This window comes from Mobula hypostoma, chromosome 2, assembly GCF_963921235.1.
Source record: "Mobula hypostoma chromosome 2, sMobHyp1.1, whole genome shotgun sequence".
Lineage (NCBI taxonomy): Eukaryota > Metazoa > Chordata > Chondrichthyes > Myliobatiformes > Myliobatidae > Mobula > Mobula hypostoma.
In genome coordinates, this window is record NC_086098.1 from 140,342,376 (window position 1) to 140,368,757 (window position 26,382).

Sequence of the window (26,382 nt, forward strand, 5' to 3'; positions counted from 1 at the left end):
TTCTGGACCCCAAACAGTCCTTCACCTGTGAGTCTGTTGGGTTCATCTACTGTAGCTGGTGCCCCGATGTAGCCTCCTGTATATCGGTGAGACTTGACGTAGATTGGGAGACCGCTTCACCAGGGACCCGATGCTCTGTCTGCCAGAAAAAGTGGGATCTTCCAGTGGCCACCCATTTTAATTCCACTTCCATTCTGACAGGTCAGTCCATGGTCTCCTCTACTGCTGTGACCAGGCCACACTCAGGTTGGAGGAGCAACACTTTATATTTCATCCTGATGACATGAATGTTGATTTCTCGAACTTCTGGTAATGACCCCCCAACTCACCATTCCCCATTTCCATTTCCCTCTCTCACTTTATCTCCTTACCTGTTCATTGCCTTTCTTCGATGGCCTTCTGTCCTCTCCTATCAGATTCCCCCTTCTCCAGCCCTGTATCTCTTTCACCAATCAACTTCCCAGCTCTTTACTTCACCCCCCCCCCCCCGGTTTCACCTATCACATTGTTTCTTCCTCCCCTCCCCCCACCTTCTTATTCTAACTCCTCTTCTTTTCCCCCCCAAGTCCTGGTGAAGGGTCTCGGCTGGAAACATCAACAGTTTACTCTTCTCCATAGATCTGCCTGGCCTGCTGAGTTCCTGCATCATTTCAGAGAGATATGGGCCAAATCCAGTCAAATGGAACTGGATTACAAACGCAAGAGATTCTGCAGATGTGGAAATCCAGAGGTGGAAGTTAGCAGGTTAGGCAGCATTTTTTGGAAATGAATAAACGGTCGGCATTTCAGGCCGCGATTCTGTCCTGATGAAATTCTTCCAGCATTTTGCGACCAGATTGCACTGCTGTCTTGGTTGGCAAGGACAAGCTTGACCAAATGGTTTGTTTCTGTGCTGTATGCCTGCGACTCTTAAGTAATTTAGTTTTCCACCCACTGAAAAGAAAAAGGAATGTTTATTGAGGTTAAATACATTTATTCTTAAGAGTTTAAATATACATAAATACTTAAAATTTTCCCTGAGGACATAAAATTGACGGAGAACAGACCACAGTGAAAGAGTACAGAGTTTATGGCTGGAGTGGATTTGATGGAGCTGCATGTTTTTTCCTGGACTGTTTCATTTCGTTATTTTTGGAGCCCTCTAAGCAAAAGGATACATTTCATAACATGGAAACCCCACCAAAGTAAAGAGTTGCAGAAAAGACAATTAATCAGGAAATGATGATAAGACATAAAAAACAATAGAAAAGGAAACTGTCCACTAAATTAAAAAAAGACAATTGCACATTAGTCTAGAACCAACAAATTTTCAAAATGTTGTGTGGAAGTACATCAAATGGTCCTGTCAATGAACCTTAGCAAATGAAATACACTTATAATTTATCATATTAATCTTAGTCCTTGCATTAAAATAAAATTTGAACTATTGTCCATTGCACTTTGTGGATTTCAGTTACATTCACACAGTCACTTCTTCCCCCGGTCTCCTTCATTCCAGTACTCTTCTGTTTGCATTTCTGTGAGCCGGGAGATAGTGCGCTGAAATGCAAATATTTCTTCTGCTCCAGAAAAAATGGAAAGGTCTTCTACCTTCTGTGTGTTAGAACAAAATCACAAAGGTGAGTGAAAATCTATTTTCATGCTATCAGGATGGGATCCACTGAAATACAATATGCAGTAGGTTTGTTGCAATACTGAGTTACCCTTTCACAGTTGATAACATGCTAATACCAGTGGTCTCAACAGGAGCAACTAAGATATGCCCTTGGACATGAGAACTTTCTGCTCTTCTCTCAAATACACTTCAGATCTGAACAGTCAAAGGAGACCTTAATTTAATGTCAATTCTTTCTAACCACATGGACTGAATGAATACAGTCCATGCACATCTGAACACCTGTTTACGGGCCATAACAGTACTTGCATGGATGGTAACAGGCATGCATCAAAGTTGTTTTCAGACTTCTGCAAGAAGAGAGAACCCAATCCAGCTGAATAGTACAATAAATATTTGGAAAACTGTGCAGATACCAGGCACATCATTAGCGTTGCAATATCAATGGGCAGAAGACAAAAAGAAACTGAAGATGTATCGAACAGAGAACAGCACTGCAATGCACAGGCCATTCAGCCCATGATGTTGTGTTAACCTTGATATCAATTTTTACTAAATGACATCCTCCTCGGTATCATCCAGATCCCTCCATTCCCTTCCTATCCATTTGTCTATCTAAACCCCACCAACCTGACACCACGATCCCTGGTAACCTATTCCAGGCACCTACTATTCTCTGTCTAAAAAACACCTGCCGTTTCAGCTTCCTTTCTCTAGACTTAGAAGCTTGTTTTCTGGTCCTTGACAATTCAAATCTGGGAAAAGGTATTGACTATCTACCCTACCTTAGCCTTTCAAAAACCTCTATCAGATCCTCCCTCAGCTTTCGATGCTCTAGGGAGCAAAACCCAAGTTTGTCCAACATTTCCAGGTAGCTCGTACCTTCTAATCTAGACAGCATCCTGGTAAACCTCTTTTGCACCCTCCTATAATGGAGGTGACCAGCAATGCACACAGTACTCCAACAGCAGTCTGGTTAAAGTTTTATATAGCTGAAGCATGACTTTCTTAATCTTATACTGAGCACCTCCACCAATGAAGACACGTGTGTGTGTGTGTGTGTGTGTGTGTGTGTATATATATGTGACTTCTTTATCTCCCCATCCACTTTCAGTGAACTATGGAGATGGACCCCAACATCCCTCTGTGCCTCAATTCTATTAAGGGGCCTCATATTAACTGTATACTTTCTCCTTTTACTTGATTTCCCAAAGTTCAACATTTCACACTTGCTTGATTAAACTCCATCTGCCACTTCTCTGCCCATATCTGTAACTGATCTATACCCTGCTATATTCTTTGATAGTCCTTTGCACTGTCCACAATTCTACCAATCTTGGTGTCATCGACAAACATGCTAATCAGCCCATGTACATTGTCATCCAAATTATTGATAGATATGGCAACAACAGAGGTCCCAGCACTGATCTTTGTGGAACATCACTGGTCATGGACTTCCAGCCAAAACAACAGCCTTTCATTTCCACTCTCTGTTGGCTCTGGGTAAGCCAGTTCAGAATCCAAACCTGCAATTGACCCTAGATCCCATGTATCTTTACCTTCTGAATTAACCTACCATGAGGGGCCTTTTCAAATGTAGAGAGTTTGCCAAGATCGTCGCTGATGAAAATTTAACATGCTTACAGCTGCATCAGTACATATGTCTGATGAACAAGTGCAGGACAAAGACTGCTTCCCAGTAGCACATCAATTCAGAGTCCAGAACAATGGCAATCCCAAACAGCCAGTGACTGTCCACCCAGGTGACCGAGTAGTGGTAACTTACCTTTTTGATGGTTCAAAGTACAAATGATTGTTTCATGTACAAAATTATTAAAAATATTATATATAAATACATATGTGTATATACAGTGCCTATAAAAAGTATTCAACCCCACCCCCTCCTGGAAGTTTTCATGTTTTATTGTTTTACAACATTGAATCACAGTGGATTTAATTTGGCGTTTTTGAAACTGATCAATAGAAAAAAACTTCTGTGTCAATGTGAAAACAGATCTCTACAAAGTGATCTAAATTAATTACAAGCATTGCTCAACCTGTACATACATTTCTACATTCTGAAAAACTGTAAGACCATAAAACATAAGAGCAGAATCATGCTACTCAGTCCATCGAGTCTTCTCTGTCATTCAATCGTGGCTGATTAATTTTCCCTCTCGATCCCATTTTCTCCCTGATTATTTTGACACCCTGACTAATCAATAACCTACCAACCGCTGCTTTAAACATTCCCAATGACAGACTCTACGATAATCCATAGGAATGAATTCCACAAGTTCACCATCTTCTGGCTAAACAAATTCCTCTCCCTCTTTGTTCTGAAGGGACACCCTTCTTGTCTGAGGCAGTTCCCACTGGACTTAGACTCTCCCACTATTAGAAACATCCCCTGCATGTTCACTCTATCCAGGCCTTTCAATAATTGGTAGGTTTCAATGAAATCCCCCCACCCCCGCCCCGCAATTCTTCTATAACTCCAGTGAGTATATCAAATCTTCCTCATACATTAACCCTTTCAATCCCGGAGACATTCTCATGAACTTCCTCTGGACTCTCTCCAATGCCAGCACATCCTTTCTTAGGTATGGAGCCCAAAACTGTTCACAATACTCTAAATGTGGTCTGACCAATGCCTTATAAAGCCTCAGCATTACATCTTTACTTTATATTCTTATCCTCTTGAAATGAATGCTAACATTGTATTTGCCTTCCTTACTAGAGGCTTAACAAGCAAGTTAAACTTTAAGGAGTCCTCCCAAGTACCTTTGCACTTCTGATTTCTGAATTCATTCTCCAACTAGAAAATAATATATGCCTTTATTGTTCTTCCAATGTACATGATTATATACAATACAGTATTCCACCTGCCACTTCTTTGTTCTTTCTCCTACCTGTCAAAGTCCTTCTGCAAACTCCCGGCTTGTTGATGCTGCCTGACCCTCCACCCATCTTTGTATCATCCATAAACTTGGCCACAAAAGCTATCCAATTCCATCTTCCAGATCATTAACATATAATGTGAAAAGTAGCAAACCTAACACCAACCCTTGTGGAACACCACTAGTTACCAGCAGCCAAGCAGAAAAGGCCTACTACTCCCACTCTTGCTTTCACCCAGTCAACCAATCTTCCGTCCATCTTTCCTGTCGTACCATGAATCTTAAGCTATTTAGCAGATTCAAGTGCAGCACCTTGTCAAAGGCCTTCTGAAAACCCAAGTAAACAACATCCACTGTCTCTATTTTGTTGATCCTGTCTGTAATTTCCTCAAGACGTTCCAACAGATCTATCAGGCAAGATTTCCTGTGAAGGAAACCATGCTGACTTTGCCCTATTTTATCACATGCCTCCAAGTAGTCCAAAATGACATCCTTAATAAGGGACCTAAACATCTTACAACCACTGAAGTGAAGGTAACTGGCTTATAATTTCCTGTCCTTTGCCTCCCTCCCTTCATAAAGGGTGGAGTGACATTTGTGATTTTCCAGTCTTCTGGAATTATTCCAGAATCAAATGATTCTTGAAAGATCACTTTTGAAGCCTCCACAATCTCATCAGCTACCTCTTTCACAACCCTGGGTTGAAGTCCACCTGATCCAGGTGACTTATCCAACTTCAGACCTTCCCAAGAACCTTCTACTTTGCAATAGTGACTACACTTACTTCTGCTGCTGACACAAACTTCTAGCATACTGCTGGTATCATCCACAGTGAAGACTACTGCAAAATACTGATTCAGTTCATCCCCCATTTCTTTGTCCCCATTACTACCTCTCCAGTGTTATTTTCCAGCAGTTCGATGTCTATGCTTCTCTCTCTTTTACTCTTTATATATCTGAAGAAACCTTTGGTATTCTCTTTTATATTATTGGCTAGCTTACCTTTATATTTGCTCTTCTCTTTCCTTATTGCTTTCTAAGTTGCATTCTGTTGATTTTTAAAAGCTTCCAAATTCTCTAATTTCCCACTGATTTTTGCTACAGTTTGCTTTTCAGTTCCTGCTCTTAAGACAAATCATTCACTCGATTTCCTTTTTATTCCAATGGTTTCAATAATACTAAGAAATGTATTAAGTCTCTCTAGACTATACAGTAGCTTATTGCATGGCCCTGACTGAAAAATTTGATAAAGTATAATCTGTGATCAAAATTATGAAATTAAATATTTAAATAATGAATATATTAATTTTAAATAATGGATTTATATTGTTTGACATGATCACTGCGATTCTTCACTGTGAATTCAGTAATGATGTTGAATTTGCAACCTAATGAAACTACTACACAGTAGCTTGACTGCAGGTCTCATCCCGAATTTAAACAAAACAAAATGTAGATCAGTAGATTGCAATCAGCTGTTCCATGATGTCACCTAAACAGAGATACTCCAAAATGTTAGAAAGGGAAAACTATAAACCACACTACTCACATGATTCAATTCTAGGTCGTCGATGAACACTCTGGCCTCATCCTCTTGACTGTCATGATCCTTTTGAACAAATATATTCTCCAAAGGCATTTCAGCTAAGCAAATCACCCTGACCTTTAAGAAATTAAAAGCATGTTTTACAACTCAATAGAATCAGATGGTTTTCACTTGATCATATAAAGGTTTATAACATTCAAAATATTACCCATTGCCTAAGTAATAGTTACAAATCAATATGCCATCTTCCATAAGTAAACATCTTTCCCATAAGGAATTCATGGTTTATTTTCATGACCCAGACCAGCACTTACTGTCCAATAGTGGCTGCTCTGGAACTGAGTGGGTGACTGGGTTAAAGTGGAGGCCACATAAATGTTATCCACTTTGCTGGGTGACCCTGGAGTCACAAGTAGTTCGGACTGGATGAAGATGGGATTTTTCCCCCTCTGAACTTAGGTGGGTTTTTATACCAATTCAGTAGTTTTGTGGTCATTATTAGTAATGATTAACTTTTTTTTAAACAAGGTGGTTAGAGCTGGAATTAACTCCTGCCTGAACAAAGACCTGGCTGACCGCCACAACAGGTCCACAGCAGGCGCAGCTCACCGGCTCTCCACTTGGCTTTGGAGTACTTAGACAACAGCAAAACATACATCAGGCTGCTGTTTATCAATTGAAGCTTAGCGTTCAACACCATAATTTCTTCATTAGACAACCAAGCTTCAAAATCTGGCTCTCTGTACTCCCTCTGCAACTGAGTGCTTGACATCGGTACGGATTGGTAATAACATTACCTCCCCACTGACAATCAACACAAGTGCACCTCAAGGATGTGTTCTTAGACCGCTGCTCTGCTCTCGCTACACTCATGACTGTGTGGCTAAGCAAGCTCAAATACCACTTGTAAATTTGCAGATGATACTACTGTTGCTGGTAAAGTCTCCAATGACAAGGAGGAGGCACACAGGAGTGAGAAAGATCAGCTGGATGAGTGGTGTCACCTTGCACTCAATATCAGCAAGACCAAGGAACTGATTGTGGACTTCAGGAAGGGGAAGTCAGGAGAGCACACACTGTGCCTCATTGAGGGGTCAACGTTGAAAGATTGAGCAGCTTTAAATTCTTGGGTGCCAATATCCCCAAGGATCTCAGCAACACATTGATCCAATCGTGAAACAGGAATGCCAGTGTCCTAATTCATCCAATCATGAAGAAGGCAGGCCAGCATTCTACTTTGTTTCAGGACATTTGGTATATCACCAAAGACTCTTGCAAATTTCTATCGACGACACTGGTGAGCATTCTAACTAGTTGCATCACAGCCTGGTATGGGGGCTCCAAGGTACAGGATTGCAAGGGGCTGCACTAGGTTGTAGATTCAGGCAGTTCCATCATGGAGACAACCCTCTCACCATGGAGGACACCTTCAAAAGGTGATGCTTTAAGAAGGTGGCATCCATCATTAAGGACCCACACCACCCAGGTCGTGCCCTCTTTTCCTTTTGTAATTTATAGTAATTTTAAGTCTTTGCACTATACCGTCACCACAAACAAATATCCTGTTATATTAGATAGTGTTAATCAATGTGATTCAGAGTTTTTGTTGTAATTTCATTTAATTAACTAAATTTCATGAGGATTTCCTGAATATAATACTAGCTCAGGATCAGGAGCAGTGCTGGAAATGCCCCTCCTTCTTTCCGTAAGGTACTGAGCAGACCAGTTGCCAGAGATCAAGCCAAGTGGTAAAAGGAGGGAAATTTCCTAATCAGAACCCTAAAAGTTCCAGGTTATAGAATTACGACTGGACAAGTACAGCCCTTAACACTTGGAAATGCAGAGCTAACACTAAAAGCGAACTCTGAAAATGAGTTTGTTATTAGCTTAAATGGATGTGGGACATCTTCAAATTTACATCCTTCATTGTTCTCTTGTACTTTATTTCAAGATAAAAGCTTGATGATTCTACAGGCAAAGATCCAGAAAATCATGGAGTTTCACCAACATTATTACGAGCAACATCTAATGAAATCCAACCTTATGATCATAAAAGGCATCAATAAGAGTAATGAAGCGTCTTGCTTGAGTCTTCTTTGCTAAAGTGAGCATTGGTATGTTCCTGATGAACACGGTGTCAAAATGCTTGGCAATCTCCAGGTAGTCACTTGCTCCAAGAGGCTACAATTTAGAAAGAGAAGCACATTACAATATGCTTAGCACATTGCAACTTCCATTCGGTGACTTTATTTTTAGCTTTATCCTCACTATATAAGCAGATGCATTTTGTGATTGGCTTCCACCAAAAAAAGGTAAGCAATTGATCATCATGGGGCCCACCAGATTATACTTTATCTGAAAGGAGGTGGAGGGTGGGGGGAGAGTGGGGTCTGGCTTCCAGCCATAACACTGTCCCACCATACACTTTTCCAAGCCGATCTGCTCCAATCTACACAACCTCATCTGATACAATTTTCAAATTGGTATCAATTTTCTCTGATGTGTTTTGGACAAAAAGGTACCCCAATCCTCCAGAAAGGACCTAATATTAAGGATGAAACTCTGGGCTGCTACAAGATAAAAATCATAATGCATAAGAAAGTTTGCTTTTCCCTTTTTACATGAACAGTTTTGTTTTTTAATCATTAAAATATGAAATCCGTGGGGAAAATGTGTTTTTTTTCTCCTGCTTGCAGATGATCTTTCCAGCAATACAACACGATCTGACAGAACAAACCAACTGGGAATGTGTTTGAAATTCTCTAATCTCATTGAAGGCACACTCCAGAGGCAAATTCTGCATCTCAGAGACAAGAAACTTGCAAAAGAAAATCAAACTTTAAAGTACTACAGGACATTCTGGACATACAGTACTGTGCAAAAGTCATGGGCACATACAGTATATATAGCTAGGGTGCCTAAGACCTTTGCACAGCACTGTATTTTTCAACATAGAGCGGAGAGTGAGTTTGTAAATCTGTCGGAGAATGGTGAAGGGGCAGTGCCACAGGAGGGGTGTTGGTCAGGTGGCAGAGAAGGAGTTGCTGGGGTGGAGGAGAGTGGCGTAGGTGCACACACACCCAGCCCCGACACACCAGGCAAGGTCATTTGATTCCAAACAATTGGTTTATTGATCATTACAGAATGTCTCTGTGGTGCTCCCCCACTCCCTCTCCTCTCCCTTCCCCTTTTCCCAACCATGATTCCCCTCTCCATGTCCCCTTCCCACTCTCAGTCCACAACAGAGACCTATATCAGAATCAATTTTATCATCTCTCACATATGCCATGAAACTTGCTTTGTTTTTGTGGCAGCAGTGCAGTGTAATATATAAAATTACTACGGTATTGTGTAAAAGCCTTATGCATCATAGCTACTGTATATGTATGTGCCTAAAAGACTTCTGCACAATACTGTACTTAGCAAGACAAGCACAAATACGGAGAGGAATGATAAATTGCAGGTATATTCCTTCATCAGAATGAGTTTTCATTTTTAATGCCGGAAATCTGGCTATTGTTTCAGTAGTAAGGGAAGGATGTCTTGATTTGGCCATGGCTAATGTATCATAGCCATATCATGAGATCAGGCAAGGTGATACGGTGGATGCAGAAAAAAGGCTGGCAACTGGTAGGCAAAAAAATGGAGAATTGAGTGAATGGGGAAATGGTGGGCAGGGCTTTAGTGTTTGTAACTGTGCAGTGGGATCCATTGAGGTGGGAAGATGAAACTAGAAGACACCTTGCAATGAGGATGTTATCAACCTTTACTATCCAAAACTCAATGCAAGTCTTGTCAGAACTATCTTCAACAGGATGGTACTTTAAAAATAATAGACTCCAGGAATAGTATTCTGCAAATTTAGTTTAAAATAGCCAAAAGAGGTCAGGATTTCACTACAACATATGAAATTACGGTTCAGTGAAACATCTTGATCCTGTATAATCAACACATCTAACAGAGAAATTCTAATTAACAGGTTTCACAACACTGATTTAGCATAAATGAGTTGAAGTCACTCTTCAGCTTTTGAGGATGGGTCTTTCACAAAGCAATTAAATAAAACAGCCTTCAGGACATGACTGGGACAATGAGGGCAATTTACAGATGATGAATTTGTTTTGTTTTGCATTCAGTAGGCTGGAGTGACCCTGCCTACCACTTTAATTCCCCATCTTGCGCCCACTACGGCCTATCAGTCTATGGCCTCTTACGGTGTTACAACAAAACCCGCTGCAAGTTCGGTGAACAACAATTCTTTGCCCATCCTTGCACACCGAGCCTACCAGTCTCAATACTGAATATTGCAGCTTAAGGTAATTCGTTCTTTTCGTCTGTATCAGAACTGGCCATTTCTATCTGTCATCCATGTGGGTGCAGTTTTTCTTATTCTATTTGAACACCTGGCTTGCTGCCCTCTGCCAGATACACAGATAAACAAGCTTAGTATGGCTTTATGGTGCTTGCCTCCATTAAGTCATTTGGACTCAATCTATCAAACATATTCAATGGTTCCATTTAATGGAGAATGTATACAATATACAACCTGAAATTCTCGCTCTGCTCATTGAAATTCTCAATATTCTCTTTGCTCTTCACTTCCCTTCACTCATACTGAAAAACGCATGGGTTTCCTCCCATATTCCAAAAATGTATGAGTTAGGGTTAGTAGGTTGTTGGCACCGGAAGTACAGTAACACTTGCGAGCTTCCCCCAGCACATCCTCACATTTCATTGCATGACATTGCATTTCACTGTATGTTTCAATGTTTCAATGTACAGTGGCATGCAAAAGTTTGGGCACCCCGGGTCAAAATTTCTGTTACTGTGAATAGTTAAGTGAGTAGAAGATGAACTGATCTCCAAAAGTCATAAAGTTAAAGATGAAACATTCTTTTCAAAATTTTAAGCAAGATTAGTGTATTATTTTTGTTTTGTACAATTTTGGAGTGAAAAAAGGGAAAGGAGCACCATACAAAAATTTGGGCACCCCAAGAGATTGAACTCTCAGATAACTTTTACCAAGGTCTCAGACCTTAATTAGCTTGTTAGGGCTATGGCTTGTTCACAATCATCGTTAGGAAAGGCCAGGTGATGCAAATTTCAAAGCTTTATAAATACCTTGTCTCCTCAAACCTTGTCCCAACAATCAGCAGCCATGGGCTCTTCTAAGCAGCTGCTTAGCACTCTGAAAATTAAAATAAATGATGCCCACAAAGCAGGAGAAGGCTATAAGAAGATAGCACAGCGTTTTCAGGTAGCCGTTTCCTCAGTTCGTAATGTAATTAAGAAATTGCAGTTAACAGGAACGGTGGAGGTCAAGTTGAGGTCTGGAAGACCAAGAAAACCTTCTGAGAGAACTGCTTGTAGGATTGCTAGAAAGGCAAATTAAAACCCCCGTTTGACTGCAAAAGACCTTAAGGAAGATTCAGCAGACTCTGGAGTGGTGGTGCACTGTTCTACTGTGCAGTGACACCTGCACAAATATGACCTTCATGGAAGAGTCATTAGAAAAAAACCTTTCCTGCATCCTCACCACAAAATTCAGCATCAGAAGTTTGCAAAGGAACATCTAAACAAGGCTGATGCATTTTTGAAACAAGTCCTGTGGACTGATGAAGTTAAAATAGAACTTTCTGGCCGCAATGAGCAAAGGTATGTTTGGAGAAAAAAGGGTGCAGAGTTTCATTTAAAGAACACCTCTCCAACTGTTAAGCATGGAGGTGGATCGATCATGCTTTGGGCTTGTGTTGCAACCAGTGGCACAGGGAACATTTCACTGGTAGAGGGAAGAATGAATTCAATTAAATACCAGCAAATTCTGGAAGCAAACATCACACTGTCTGTAAAAAAGCTGAAGATGAAATGAGGATGGCTTCTACAACAGGATAATGATCCTAAACACACCTCAAAATCCACAATGGACTACCTCAAGAGGCGCAAGCTGAAGGTTTTGCCATGGCCCTCACAGTCCCCCAACCTAAAAATCATCAAATATCTGTGGATAGACCTCAAAAGAGCAGTGCATGCAAGACGGCCCAAGAACTAGAAAGAAGCCTTTTGCAAGGAAGAAAGGGCGAAAATCCCCCAAACAAGAATTAAAAGACTCTTAGCTGGCTACAGAAAGCATTTACAAGTTGTGATACTTTCCAAAGGGGTTGTTACTAAGTACTGACCATGCAGGGTGCCCAAACTTTTGCTTTGGGCCCTTTTCCTTTTTTGCTATTTCGAAACTGTAAAAGATGGAAATAAAAAAGTAATCTTGCTCAAAATATTAAAGGAATGCATCATCTTTAACTTTATGCCTTTTGGAAATCAGGTCATCTTTTACCCGCTTAGCTATTCACAGTAATAGAAATTTTGACCAGCGGTGCCCAAACTTTTGCACACCACTGTACATTTAAACAATAAGGCTAATCTTTAAAACTTGCTTGTTTTCTCTCTTTCCCAGTTCTAATGAAGGGTCCTGGAATCAGAAACATCAACTGCTTCTTATTCAGCAGATGCTTCCCGACTACTAAGTTGTTCCAGTTTTGTGCTAGATTTCCAGATATTAAAGCTTTTAAACTTTCTTTTGATGTATGTTTCTATATGTCCTGAAATCTGCCATTTGAGCCTGATAATTTGTAGTATACACAGTTATCATTAGACTTTAGCACCATTATCCAGTAACTTAGAGATAGCAAATATATCAAATGAGCTGATCTGTTGCATTTCATAATTACTTCACATCAGCATAACTAGAGAGCAGATGATTGACTCCATGAATACAGGAGTCACTAGTGCCACTTTGTCGCTATAACAAAACTGGAAACTCAGTAGTCAAGTAGAATCTGCAGAAGGAGAAACAGTTCACAATTTCGGTTCCATGAGCCTTCATTAGAACTGGGAAACTGTTAAATACTCCAGCACAGTGCATAAGTTATATGCAGTACCGGACCCTCAAATTTTCAGGTGTTAAACCGAGATTCTAATTACCCTATGCAAAAACTCCACAGCATAGGACCTCTCCTTGGTGTCCTGGCTGATGTTTATGCTTCAAGCAATGTAAAATCCCAGTCAATGTCAATTTCCATTTGGTGGATCCTTGTTGTGCAGAACTAGATTCCTCACAATGCAACACTAACATAAAGTTATTAACATAAAGTTATTTTGGAACACCTCATAAGGTGTTCCAGAATATAGAGACACAACAAATTGCAGATGTTGTAGTATGGAGCAATAAAAGTTCTGCGAGGAGAACTCAGCAGATCAACCAGCATCTGTGGTGGGAAATAATCAATGTTTCAGTGCTGATTTGGGGCTTTGATAAATACACTGATAATTCCTTCCCTCCCACAGATGCTGCCTGCTCTGCTGAGTTCTTCCTGCGGGTTGTTTTTGTTACTCTATAATATGTCTTCTTTTTGCATTTGTATTTTCTCAAATAATATTCATTAAACAACAAGCTACTTAAGTACACTGCACCAACGCAAGACCAATACAGGTCACTGGAGCTGCAGGAAACAGAGATCGCTTGTCAGTTATCGGATGAAAAAAAAATCTACTGAATCACAGGAAAAGTAATAAAAAGAGAAATAACTCACAAAGCTTTAAATGCTGTTCTTATTGTGGATAAAAGGTCGTTTTCTTTACGATGCCAGTGTGTGAAAATAGAAACGTACAATGCAACAGCTTTGGCTTTTCATCTTCAGCCCACTTCAGTTGGGATGGCAGAGTCATTCCTTTGTTCCTTGCCCATAGCTGCTTTATTTATTTTGCAGAAATCCACCAAAGTGGAATGATTTACTGCATGCTCCAAGAGCATCATCTCAGTTTCAGGATTATTATTTTCCTACACTGAACAGATTCTGCCCTGCTCAGTAGGAAGTTCAGCCTTTTGTTTAACTGCATTAGCTATTCTAGGCAGAGAGATGCTGTGGGGTTTTATATACAAAGTGCACCATTCTGTAGGTGCTTTGAAATCAGCCGTATCAGATTTCCAGCAATCTGGTTACTTAGTAATCTTTCAAAATACACAGGGAAATTGGAAAGTAAAATGACAGAAAAAAAGCCCCAGCCTATCCAATCACAAACAAGCAAAAATCTGCAGATGCTGGAAATCCAAGCAACACACATAAAATGTTGGAGAAACTCAGCAGGCCAGACAGCATCTATGGAAAAGAGTACAGTCGACGTTTCGAGCCGAAATCCTTCAGCAGGACTGGAGAAAAAAAGCTGAGGAGTAGATTTAAAAGGTGGGGGAGGGGAGAGAGAAACACCAGGTGGTAGGTGAAACCTGGAGGGGGAGGGGTGAAGTAAAGAGCTGGGAAGTTGATTGGTGAAAGAGACAGAAGGCCATGGAAGAAAGAAAAGGAGGGAGGAGCACCAGAGGGAGGCGATGGGCAGGTAACGAGAAGGAAAAGGGGTGGGAAATGGTGAAGGAGAGAAGCATCATTATCAGAAGTTTGAGAAATTGATGTTCATGCCATCAGGTTGGAGGCTACCCAGGCAGAACATAAGGTGTTGTTCCTCCAACCTAAATGTCGCCTCATCACAACAGTGAAGAAGGCCATGGATAAACTTATCGGAATGGGAATGGGAAGTGGAATTAAAATAGGGAGCGAGGAAATAAAAGGGGCCTTTTCTGGTTGGCTGCCAGTGACTAGTGGCGTTCCTCAGGGGTCAGTATTGGGACTGCTACTTTTCACATTGTTTGTCAGTGATTTAGATAATGGAATTGATGGCTTTGTGGCAAGGTTTGCAGATGATACAAATATAGGTGGAGGTGTAGGTAGGGCTGTGAAAGCAATGCAGTTGCAGAAGGACTTCAACAAATCGGAAGAATGGGCAAAAATGGGATAGATGGAATACAGTGCTGGGAAATGTATAATAATGCATTTTGGTAGAAGGAACAAAAGTGCAGACTATTATTTAAATGGGGAGAAAATTCAAACATCAGAGGTGCAGAGGGACCTGGGAGTTTTCGTGCAAGACTCCCAGAAGGTTAATTTACAGGTCAAGTCTGTGGTAAAGAAGGCAAATGCAATGTTGGCATTCATTTCAAGGGCAATAGAATATAAAAGCAAGAAGATAACACTGAGGCTTTATGAGACACAAGTCAGGCTGCACTTGGAGCATTATCAACAGTTGTGGGCCCCATATCTCAGAAAGGATGGTGGAAGTTCCCAAGAATTATGTGCTGGATGTGGAGGCTGGTAGGGTGGTAGGTGAGGACAAGAGGAATGTGGGGCGGGAGGATGGGGTAAGAGCAGACGTGCGTGAAATGGAAGAGATGCAGGTGAGGGCAGCGTTGATGGTGGAGGAAGGGAAGCCCCCTTCTTTGGAAAAGGAGGACATCTCCTTCGTTCTGGAATGAAAAGCCTCATCCCGAGAGCAGATGTCCCTATACAATTCAATCCTCCACCAGAAAGGCCTCAAAGCTCTCCCTCACCAATCAATGTTCCAGCTTTTTACTTCTTCCCCCACCCCCCACTTCAGGTTTCACCTATCACCTTGTCTTTCTCTCTCCCCTTACCCCACCTTTTAAATCCACTCCTCAGCTTTTTTTTTCAGTCCTACTGAAGGGGTTTCAGCCCGAAATGTCGACTGTGCTCTTTTCCATAGATGCTGCCTGGCCTGCTGAGTTCCTCCAGCATTTTTGTGCGTGTTGACCAGCCTATCCAGTCTTCTTTGTAATTGAAACCCTCCACTCGTTATAACATCCTTGTGAGTCTAGGTGACGAGAACTGCATACACTGCTTCAAGTACAGTCTCACCAACATCTTGTATAATTTAACATGATGTTCCGACTCTTGTACTCAATGCCCAATTGATGAAGGCACGTGTGCCAAACACCTTCTTCATATTTGTGCCACATTTTCCATATAGCTGGGCAATTCAGTACCACTCTATCAACACCCAGGCAAATAGATACTAATACAAATGCTGAAAACATCCAAGTAAGGCTGAATCTGAAGAGAGAGAAATGGTTAACATTTTGAGTTTTAAAATTTTACGGTTGAAAGCTTTCCATCAGAAAAGCTCCAATAAAAAAAATCATCAAACCGTATCAAACTGTTGACTGTACTTCTGTCTTGCTCAGTGTTTCCAACAGTTTGGGGTTCTTCTTGAAATTCCAGGATCTGTAGCATTTATTTTTCAAATATACATTATGTTTGACAATCAGACTGCCAGGAGCCCTGTAGCTATCATCATCAGGAGAATGACAAGAAGCTGATGAAGGGCCATTCCCTTTTCTCCTTAGAATCAGTGACTACATTTACATTATCAATCTAAAAATTCCCAAAACAAAAATAAGATTTACATTATTAAACCAATGACTTCCAGCATCATTAAAACAGAAAATGCTGGAAATACTCAGTAGATCAAACAACACAAAACAAAAAGATAATTAATACTTCTGGTTGACAGCCTTTCCTTAAAACAGTTCTAATAGAATAGAGAACAGTACAGCATTTGTGAAGCCATTCAGACCACAACGTGGTGCCAATCTTGATGCCAATTTATACTAAATGATCTCTTCCTGTGTATCACAATGATGCAGCCAGACAGGACATTCTCAATGGTGCTCCTGTAGAAAGTTGTTAGAGTGGGGTTGGGAGGAGGAGCCTCGCACAACTCAGTCTCCTCAGAAAGTGTCGACACTGCTGTGCCATCTTGACCAATGAGGAGGTGTTGTGGGTCCAGGTTAGATTGTCTGTTTTGCAGACACCGAGGAACTCTGTGCTCTTCACTTTCTCCACAGCAGAGCTGTGGCTGTGCAACAGAGAGTCGTCGCCTTGTCTCAAGTCCACAATCATCTCTTTTGTCTCGTCCATGTTGAGACTCAGGTTGTTGTTCACACACCATCTGACAAGCCTCTAAACCTCCTCCCTATATACCGACTCATCATTGCTCAAGTAATTAGCTCCAATGACCAAGCTTGGAATTAGAATCCAAGGCACTGGCATAAAAGTTACATTCATTAGGTCCTAACATCAACTGTCAATTATGGATAGTCTCTCTCTGCTTTATCATGTATACACAGCTCCCAGCCCTGGAGGACACCTACAGTTCTCGCTGCCTAAGGAAAGCTACAAGCATCTGTAAGGACAATACACACCCATGCAATCATCTGTCTGAACTTCTTCCATCTGGCAGACGTTATAAGATTTTCTATGCCCGCTCTTCCAGACTGAAAAATAGCTTTTTTCCCAGAGCTATAATTGTTCTGAACCAATTGATCAAGCATCATCCATAAATTTGTTATATTGCTACTTTAATACTGATTTTATGGCTGTCATGCATCTGAGTTGTGCTTTTGTACTGCTGGACATTGCTTGTACTGGCTGGTTACTTGATTTTATTTACTGTTTATTTATTTTATTTGTTGTTTTATAGCATTGAGTACGAGAGTTGCAAACTCATTTTTGCTGTATTGGTGCATGACAAATTGTACTATGCAATGACAGTAAAGATACTTCATTTCATTTCAAATGGGGAAACATCTCAGATAATGGGCCAGATCTCTCTGGCCCAGACCCTGCTTGCATGTACGAACTGCTGGGATTACATAGTTTGTCTTTACAACTAGCAAACATACAGTAGACTGCAAAAGTCTCAGGCACATAAATATAGCAAGGATGCCTAAGATTTTTGCACTGTACTGCTGCCACAAAAAAAAAACAAATTTCATGACATATGTGATTGTTGATAAACCTGATTCTGATTTGGTCTCTATTGTGGACTGAGAGTGGGAAGGGAGCAGGGAGAGGGGAGGGAGCAGGAAGCACCAAAGGGACATTCTGTAATGATCAATAAACCAATTGTTTGGAATCAAGTGATCTTACCTGGTATCTCAGAGCTGGGTGTGTCTGCACCTGCACCATCCACTGCCCCTGACATGCTCTCTCTGCCACCTGTCCCACACCCCTCCCGCGGCGCTCCACTCTCACCATTCCCAACATCCTTTGCTCCCACCAGATTACAAACGTGCTGTCCACTCCACATTGACAAATACAGTACCGTGCAAAAGTCTTAGGCACCCTAGCTATACATCTGTGACTAAGACTTTTGCACGGTACTGTATGGCAGGCTAGAGGGCCTGTTCCTCTAAGGAAGAGAATAATTTTGAAAAGTAAACTAATTAGGATAGGAGATGGAACTAGACTTTGTTCCACCTGACACGGTAGTCTGCGAAGTTCTGAGAAAGATGAAGATGTGGGGAGTCTTCAGACTCTCATAAGCATAAGGTTAAATTGGTTTATTACTGTCACGTACACTGAGGTGCAGTGAAAAGCTTGGTTTTGCACGCCATCCATACAGATCATTTCGTCACATCAGTGTGTGGAGTAGTACAAGAGAAAATCAATAATAACAGAATGCAGAATTAAGTGTTTCAGTCACAGATAAAGTGCGGTGCAGCAGATAACAAGGTGCAAGCATAATGAGGTAGATTGCAAGGTCAAAGGTCCACCTTATTATACTAGGGAACGATAGTCTTATAATGAGCTGTCCCTGACCCTGGTGGCAGGTGCTCTCTTCTGCCCAATGGGTGGGGTGTTTGATTATGTTGGCTGCTTTACCAATGCAGTGAGCAGTGTAGATGGTGTCCATGGAGGGGAGGCTGGTTTCCAGGACGTACTGAATGGTGTCCACATTCCTCTGCAGCTTCTTGCAGTCTCGGGCAGATCAGTTGACATACCAAGCCATGATGAATCCAGATAGGATGCTTTCTATGGTGCATTGATAAAAATTGCTGAGGGTCAAAAGGAGCCCATGAGGAATACAAGATCAGAAGATGCTGGAATTGTAGAAAGAAGCCAAGATAAAGACAAAGATCTTATTAAATCAATGACTGGAATCATACAACAGGGCTCCTCGTAGATGCTAGTTTAGTCCTCCAATTGGTAGTACAAGGTAAAAGATCAGCGTTGCAGAGGCCTGGAAATATTTGACAGGAAAAGGGAGGTTTGAAATAGACAGTAATAAGGATGTGTATATAAAATTGTTGTCCCAGAATTTCTATGAAGTGCAACAGCACTAGTAGCATTCGACATTAGTAAAACTAAATGGCAAGTAACAGTTACATGCAGGAATCCAGAACACGATGTTTAATTTGTTTTGCTCCTTTACAGTTTAATTCTCAAAATCAATGTAAAAGCAAGAAGTCATTGCACTTCCCACAAGATATCCAGAAAACACCACAATAAAACCAGAGGAGTCACAGAACTTTTCACAATGGTCTTTGAAATGTAATCATTGCTGGGAATTTGAAGAAAAACAAAGTATACTTTAGGTTGTGCAGAACGAGGAATATAGAACATTAAATAGTACAGGCCCTTTAGCTACGATGTTTTGCCAAACTTTAACCTATTCAGGGACTAATCTAACTCTTCCCTCCCACATGTTGTTGTAGAGTTCCTCTCCGCGCCTTGTGGCATATCAGGTGGCAACTCTGCTGTTTCTGTAGCCTCTGCCTACTTTTTACCAGGCCGAGTTGCTACCTCGACACTCACCCAACATGGATGGAAAGCATACAAAGAGCCGGCCGGATTTAAACCTGGGTCCACTCGCCTTGAAGTCCGGTGTGGATGCCACTACACCACCGGTCAGCTTTCCCTCCCACATAGCCCTGCATTTTACTTTCAACCATGTCTCGATCTAAGAGTCTCTTAGATATTCCAAAGGTATCTGCCTCTACCACCACCTCCTGGCAGTGCATTTCACACACTTACCACTCTCTGTATAAAACATCCCCCCCCCCCATACTTCCCTCCATTCACCTTAAAAGTATGTCGTCTGGTATTAACCTTTGCCATCCTGGGAAAAAAAAGGAGCTGGTTATTCTCTCTATTTATGTCTCTTTCTATCTTATAGACCTCTACCTACATTCATAAGATTTGCACTTTAATCTAGGCAGCATCCTGGTAAATCTCCTCTGCCCCCCCTCTAAAGCTTCCACATCCATCTTACAATAAAGCAACCTGAACTGAACACAATATTCAAAGTGTGGTCTAACTAGAGATTATAGAGTTGCAATATTACTTTGTGGCTCTTGAACTCAATTCCCTGGCTAATGAAAGCCAACACACAATATGCCTTCTTAACCATTTTATCAATTTGCATGACACCTTGGACCCCAAGGTTCCTCTGTTCCTCCATGCTGCTAAAAAAAACCTTGCCAATAACCTTGTACTCTGCGTTCAATAACCTTGTACTCTTCGACCTTTCAAAGTGAATCACTTCACACTTTTCAGAATTGAACTCCATTTGCCACTTCTCAGCCCAGCTCTGCATCCTGTTAATGTCCCATTGTAACCCACGATAACCTTCTACACCATCCACAAAACTACTAAACTTCAAACCATCTGCAAACTTACTAAATCACCTTTACACTTCCTCATCCAAGTCATTTATAAAAATCACAAAGAGCAGGAACAGGACTAGTCATGGACTTCTAGGCAAAATACTATCACCCTCTGCCTTCTATAGATGAGCTAATTCTGAATCCACACATCCAAGTTTCCCTGGATCCTATGCCTCCTGACTTTCTGACTGAGCCTACCATGGGGAAACTTGTTTCCTAAAATCCATATAGACCACATCTATCCCTTTACATTCATCAATTTGTTTTGTCACCTCCTTAAGGAATTCAGTCAGGCTCCTAAGGCATGAACTGCCCCTCACAAAGCCATGCTGACTATCCCTAATAAACTATGCTTCTCAAACTACTCATAAATCCTGTCTTTAAGAATCTTCTCCAATAGTTTTCCCACCACTAACGGAAGACTTAATTCCCAGGGTTATCTCTCTTACCTTTCTGCAACAAAGGAATAACATTTGGTATCCTCCAGTCTCCTAGTACTACTCTTGTGGCCAGTGAAGATGCAAATAGCATTACCAAAGGCATAACAGTCTCTTGCTTCGCTTCCCATAGTATATCCCATCCAGCCCCAAGGACTTATCTATCCTAATGTTTTTCAAAAGTTCCTCTTTTGTAACCTCGGCATGTTCCAGCATAGCCTGATCTACGCTGATTTCACATTCCTCCAGGTGGTGAATCCTGAAGCAAAGTATTCATTAAGAACCTCCCCTACCTTCTCCAACTCCAGGAAAACGCTTCCTTTTTTTTTATCCGTGATCAGTCCTACCCTCATTCTAGCCAGACTCCTGTTCTTCACGTACTTATAGAATGCCTTGAGATTTTCCTTTTTGCTACTTGACAAAGCCTTCAAATTACCCTTCTGGCTTTCCTAAATCCCTTCTTAGCTCCTTCCTGGCTACCTTATAACTCCCAAGAGCCCGGTCTGATCCTTGCTTCCTAAACTTTAAATAGGATTTCTTCTTTTTGACCAGAATATTCCACTTCTCTTGACAACCATGGTTCTTTTACCTTACCATCCTTTCCCTGCCTTAATGCGACAAACCTATTTAGAATCCCATGCTAGTGCTCCCTAAACAACCTCCACATTTCCATTGTGCATTTCTCTAAGAACATTCAATTTATGCTCCCAAGTTCCTGCATAACAGTATCATAATTCATCCCCCCTCAATTAGATACCTTCCCATACCAACTGCTCCTCTCCCTGTCCAAGGCTATGTTGTAGATCAGAGAGTTGTGGTCACTGTCTGCGAAATGCTCACCCACTGAGAGATTTGTCACCTGACCAGGTTCATTGTCTATTACTAGACCCAGCATGGTCTCTCCTCTAGTCAGCCTGTTCACTTACTGTGTTAGGAAAGCTCCCTGGACCCACCCAACAAATTCTGCCTCATCTAAGCCTTTTGCACTAAGGAGGTAACAATTAATATTAGGGAAATTGATATCACCCATGACAACAACCCTGCTATTTTTTCGCCTTCCTAAAATCTGCTTATCAATCTGCTCCTCGGCATCTCTGTTGCTATTGGGGGGCCTATAGAATATTCTCAATAGAGTGATTGCTGCCTTCCTGTTTCTGACTTCACAACTTCTCCCTGCACAACGTCCTCCCTTTCTACAGTTATGATACTATCTCTGATTAGCAATGCCACTCTCCCATCCCTTTCACCTCCCTCCCTGTCCCTTCTGAAATGTCTAAACCTCAGAATATTCCACAGCCATCCCTGTCCTTGTAACACCCAAGTCTCTGCAATGGTTACAAGGTCGTAGTTCCATTACCATGAAACATACGCTGAATTCTTCACCCTTGTTCCTCATACTTCTCGCATTAGACGCATTTTTTAAAACTGTACACATGCCCTATCCACTGCCTACTTACAGTCCCTCTACATGCTGCACCTAGTTTACACCAACTGCTCCATCATCTGGTGGATTCATCAGAAACAACGATGAGATGGCCTACAGAGAGAAAGTGGAAGAGCTCGAGGCCTGGTGCCATGACCTCTTTCTCAATGTCAACAAAACAAGGGAGATGGTTATCAATTTCAGGAGAATTCGCACCAGCCACACCCCTCTTTACACTGGTGGCACGGCAGTAGAAACTGTGAACTGTTTCAAGCTCTTGGGAGTGCACATCTCGCTCAACCTCTCATAGTCCCAAAACACATCCTACACAGTCAAGAAAGACCATCAGCACCTCTTCTTTCTGAGGAGGCTGAAGAGAGCTGGGCTTTGCACATGCAATACTCATGACCTTCTACAGATGTGCAGTACAGAGCACCCTAACAAGCAGCATCACTGCTTAGTACGGAAACTGCACTGCGGCAGACAGGAAGGCTCCACAACGGGTAGTCAAAACTGCCCAACGCATCACTGGCACCAGCTTACCTGCCATCAAGGACATGTATACAGAAAGATGCTGGAAAAGGGCCAGTAACATCATAAGGATTTCACACATCCTGCTCATGGACTGTCTGTGCCACTCCCATCAGGGAAGAGGATATGTAGCATTCACACCAGGACCACTAGACTCTAAAACAGTTACTTTCCCCAGGCAGTAAGGGTGACCAACAGCTCCACCCACTAACCCATCCCACCACCACTACTTTATCGTTTCCTGTCAGTCACCTCATTTACATTCATTCAATCAATCTATGTACACAAGCTATCTTATGGATTTATATTTATTGTTCTTTTATTATTGTGTTCTTTATCTGATTATGTTTTTATTGTGCTGCATTGGGTCCAGTGTAATAATTTTGTTCTCCTTTACATTTCTGTACTGGAAATGACATTAAACACTCTTGGATCTTGAATCTGACCTACCCCCCTGCCAACCTAGTTTAAAGCTCAGCAAACCTGCCGGCAAGGGTGTTGGTCCCCCTTGAGTTCAGGTGTAACCCGTCACTTTTGTGCAGATCATACCTTCCCCAGAAGATATCCCAATGATCCTCAAATTTGAAACCCTGCCACCTACTTCAGTTCTACAGTCACACATTCATCTGTCAAATCGTCATATTCTTACCCTCACTGGTATGTGGCACAGGTAGCAATCACTACCACTCTGGAGCTTTAGCTTCCTTTCTAGCTCCCTATAGTCATTCATCAGGATCTTATCTCTTTCCCTAGGTATGTCTAGACAGGCTAGGACTTTATCCACTGGAGAATAGGAGGATGAGGAATGACTTCATAGAGGTTTATTTCATGAAGGCAATATATAGGATGGGTGCACATAATCTTTCTCCCAGGGAAAGGGAATAAAAAGTTACAGGTTTAAGGTGAGCGGGGAAAAATTTAATCAGAACCTGAGGAGCAAGTTCTTCACAAAAAAGGTGCTGCATTTCTGGAAGTGAGCTGCCAAAGGAAGTGGTTGAGGCAAATACATTGACAATATTTAAAAGAGACACCTGGACAAGTACATGGATAGGAAAGGTTTACAGGAAGATGAACCAAATGTGGACAAACAGGACAAGCTTACATGCACAACTTGGTCAGCATGGAAACACTGAGCCAAAGGACCTGTTACCGTGCTCAATGATGACATGATTTTTTATTTGCACTTTGCTCTATCCTCCTTTCACGGTAGTACTTCATTTTCCTCTAAATAAATGTTTCTATAATGAATTATATTTTCCAATATATTCCCCCTCCTTTAAATAAAAATGACATTCCTTTGAGAGCCCTACTCACACACACTACAACCAGGTCTGTTGGAGAGAGACTGGTGCTGAACTGACACATAAAGGCAGCACATTGCCACTCAAAAGTCAACAAAAATTCTGCTATGAAAATTCGGTTATGCATGTACAGTGATGACCATTTCTTGCCAATGACTCCAAGCAATTAAGTATTAGGGAAGAATGAACAGATAACAATACCAGCAACACATGGTGGAGGAACGATGCCCTCCCCTACATCTCTTCCATTTCGTGCACGTCTGACCACACCTCATCCTCCTGCCACCCCACCAGGTATAGGGTTCCTCTTGTCCTCACCTACCACCCCAGTAGCCTCTGCATTCAGCACATAATTCTCCGTAACTTCCACAATCTCCAATGGGATCCCACCACCAAGCACAGCTTTCCATCCCCCAACTATCTGCTTTCTGCAGGGATCGTTTCCTAAGTGACTTCCTTGTTCATTCATCCCTCCCCATGGATCTCCCTCCTTGTACTTAACCTTGCAAGCAGAACAAGTGCCATACCTGCCCCTACACCTCCCTCGCTACCGTTCAGGGCCCTATACAGTCCTTCCAGGTGAGGCAACACTTCACCTGTGAGTCTGTTGGGATCATCTGCTGTATCTGGTGCTTCCTCTATATCAGTGAGACGCGACATAGATTGGGAGACTGCTTTGCCGAGCATCTACACTCCGTCTGCCAGAAAAAGCAAGATCTCCCGGTGGCCACCCATTTCAATTCTATGTCCCATTCCCATTCCGACATGTCATGCCATGGTCTCCTCTACTGCCACGATGACGCTGCACTCAGGTTGGAGGTGCACCACCTTATATTTGGTCTGGGTAACCCCAAGCTGATGGCATGAACATCAATTTCTCAAACTTCCAGTAACTGCCCACCCACCCCTTCACCATTCCTTCACCTCCTTCTGGTGCTTCTCCCTCTTCCCTTCCCTTCTACCCTCTCCTATCAGATTCCCCCTTCTCCAGCCCTTTATCTCTTTTACCTATCATTTTCCCAGCTCTTTACTTCACCCTTCCCCCTCTCCTGGTTTCATCTATTACCTACCACCTTATAGTTCTTCCTTCGCTCCCTCCACCTTCTTGCTCTAACTTTCATCTTTTTTTCCAGACCCGATGAAGATTCTCAGCCCGAAATGTCCACTGTTCACTCTTTTCCATAGATGCTGCCTGGCCTGCTGAGTTCCTCCAGCGTTGTATGTGTGTTGCTTGGATTTCCAGCTTCTGCAGATTTTCTTGTCCTTGTGGTAACAATACCACCTCCAAATACAGCACCCATTCCCATTAAACCCTTCTGCTTGTCAATGGATCTATAGTATAGATTCCTCGGTGGGCCTTTGTTTGCTTAACACCTAAAAATGAGTTGAAGTGTGTAATGACAGGTCAAAGATGGCTGGAAATTGCTTCAACTTGAACAAACAACTAAATGGAATGGAATTATTGAACATACTCAATCTCTGTGCTTTTCAGTCTATAATGAAATTCTCAAGGCTCACTTCAATGAACAACCTTTGGCAGCACTCCCTACAGGTTTCTGATTTGTTCATTTTTAATAGAAAACTGATATATATGTGAATGCAAGCTGGATACATCATGGGAAATGAGTGTTTTATTGCATTGAAACCTGTAAAAACCATTTCGAAATCAAACAAGTGGTGATGAATATAATATCTGTCTATTTCTTGCTACCTCAATAAAGCAGCCAGCACATCAAGGACCTCACCCACCCCAGACGTTCTCTCTTCCCCCCTCCTCTATCAAGTAAAAAATACAAAAGCCTGATAGCACATCCCATCAGGCTCAAGGGCAGCTTCTACCCTTCTCTTATAAGACTATAGGAGTGGTTCCCTGGTACGATAAGGTGGAATCTTGACCTCACAATCCACATTGTTACAGTCCTGCACCTGATTGTTTACCTGTAACTGTAACACTTTATTCTGCATTCTGTTATCGTTTTTCCTAGTTCTACCTCAATGCACTGTGTAATGATTTGATCCGTATGAACAATATGCAAGGCATGCTTTTCACTGAGCCTCAGTACATGTGACAATAATAATCCAATCCCAATTTCAGTGCCAATCCTTTAAGAGTTTAGAGTTTCATTTTCTTCCTTGACATTTCCAATAGCTTCCAACACACACAAACCACCTTCGGTGTATTATTTCCAACATACAGATGGCACGGTAGCGTAGTGGTCAGGCTAATACTTTGCAGAACTGGTCGCAGGGTTCAGTTTCCACTGCTGTAAGGAATTTGC

General features: G+C 41.8%; 1 protein-coding gene across 2 annotated transcripts in view; it reads right to left on the reverse strand.

Moving 5' to 3' along the window:
- Nucleotides 1–552: 552 nt before the first annotated feature.
- The window catches only part of afg1lb (AFG1 like ATPase b), a 135,707-nt gene continuing 109,877 nt past the window's right edge, over nucleotides 553–26,382 (reverse strand). The window contains exons 11-13 of one of the 2 annotated variants that reach the window (XM_063040801.1): nucleotides 8,102–8,242; nucleotides 6,065–6,178; nucleotides 553–1,593 (exon numbers count right to left, since the gene is read on the reverse strand). In XM_063040801.1, coding sequence (XP_062896871.1) covers nucleotides 1,468–1,593; nucleotides 6,065–6,178; nucleotides 8,102–8,242 — 381 coding nt within the window. In that variant the 3' untranslated portion in view covers nucleotides 553–1,467. The remainder of the gene's footprint in view (nucleotides 1,594–6,064; nucleotides 6,179–8,101; nucleotides 8,243–26,382) is intronic. The other variant, XM_063040803.1, reaches the window with a different exon arrangement.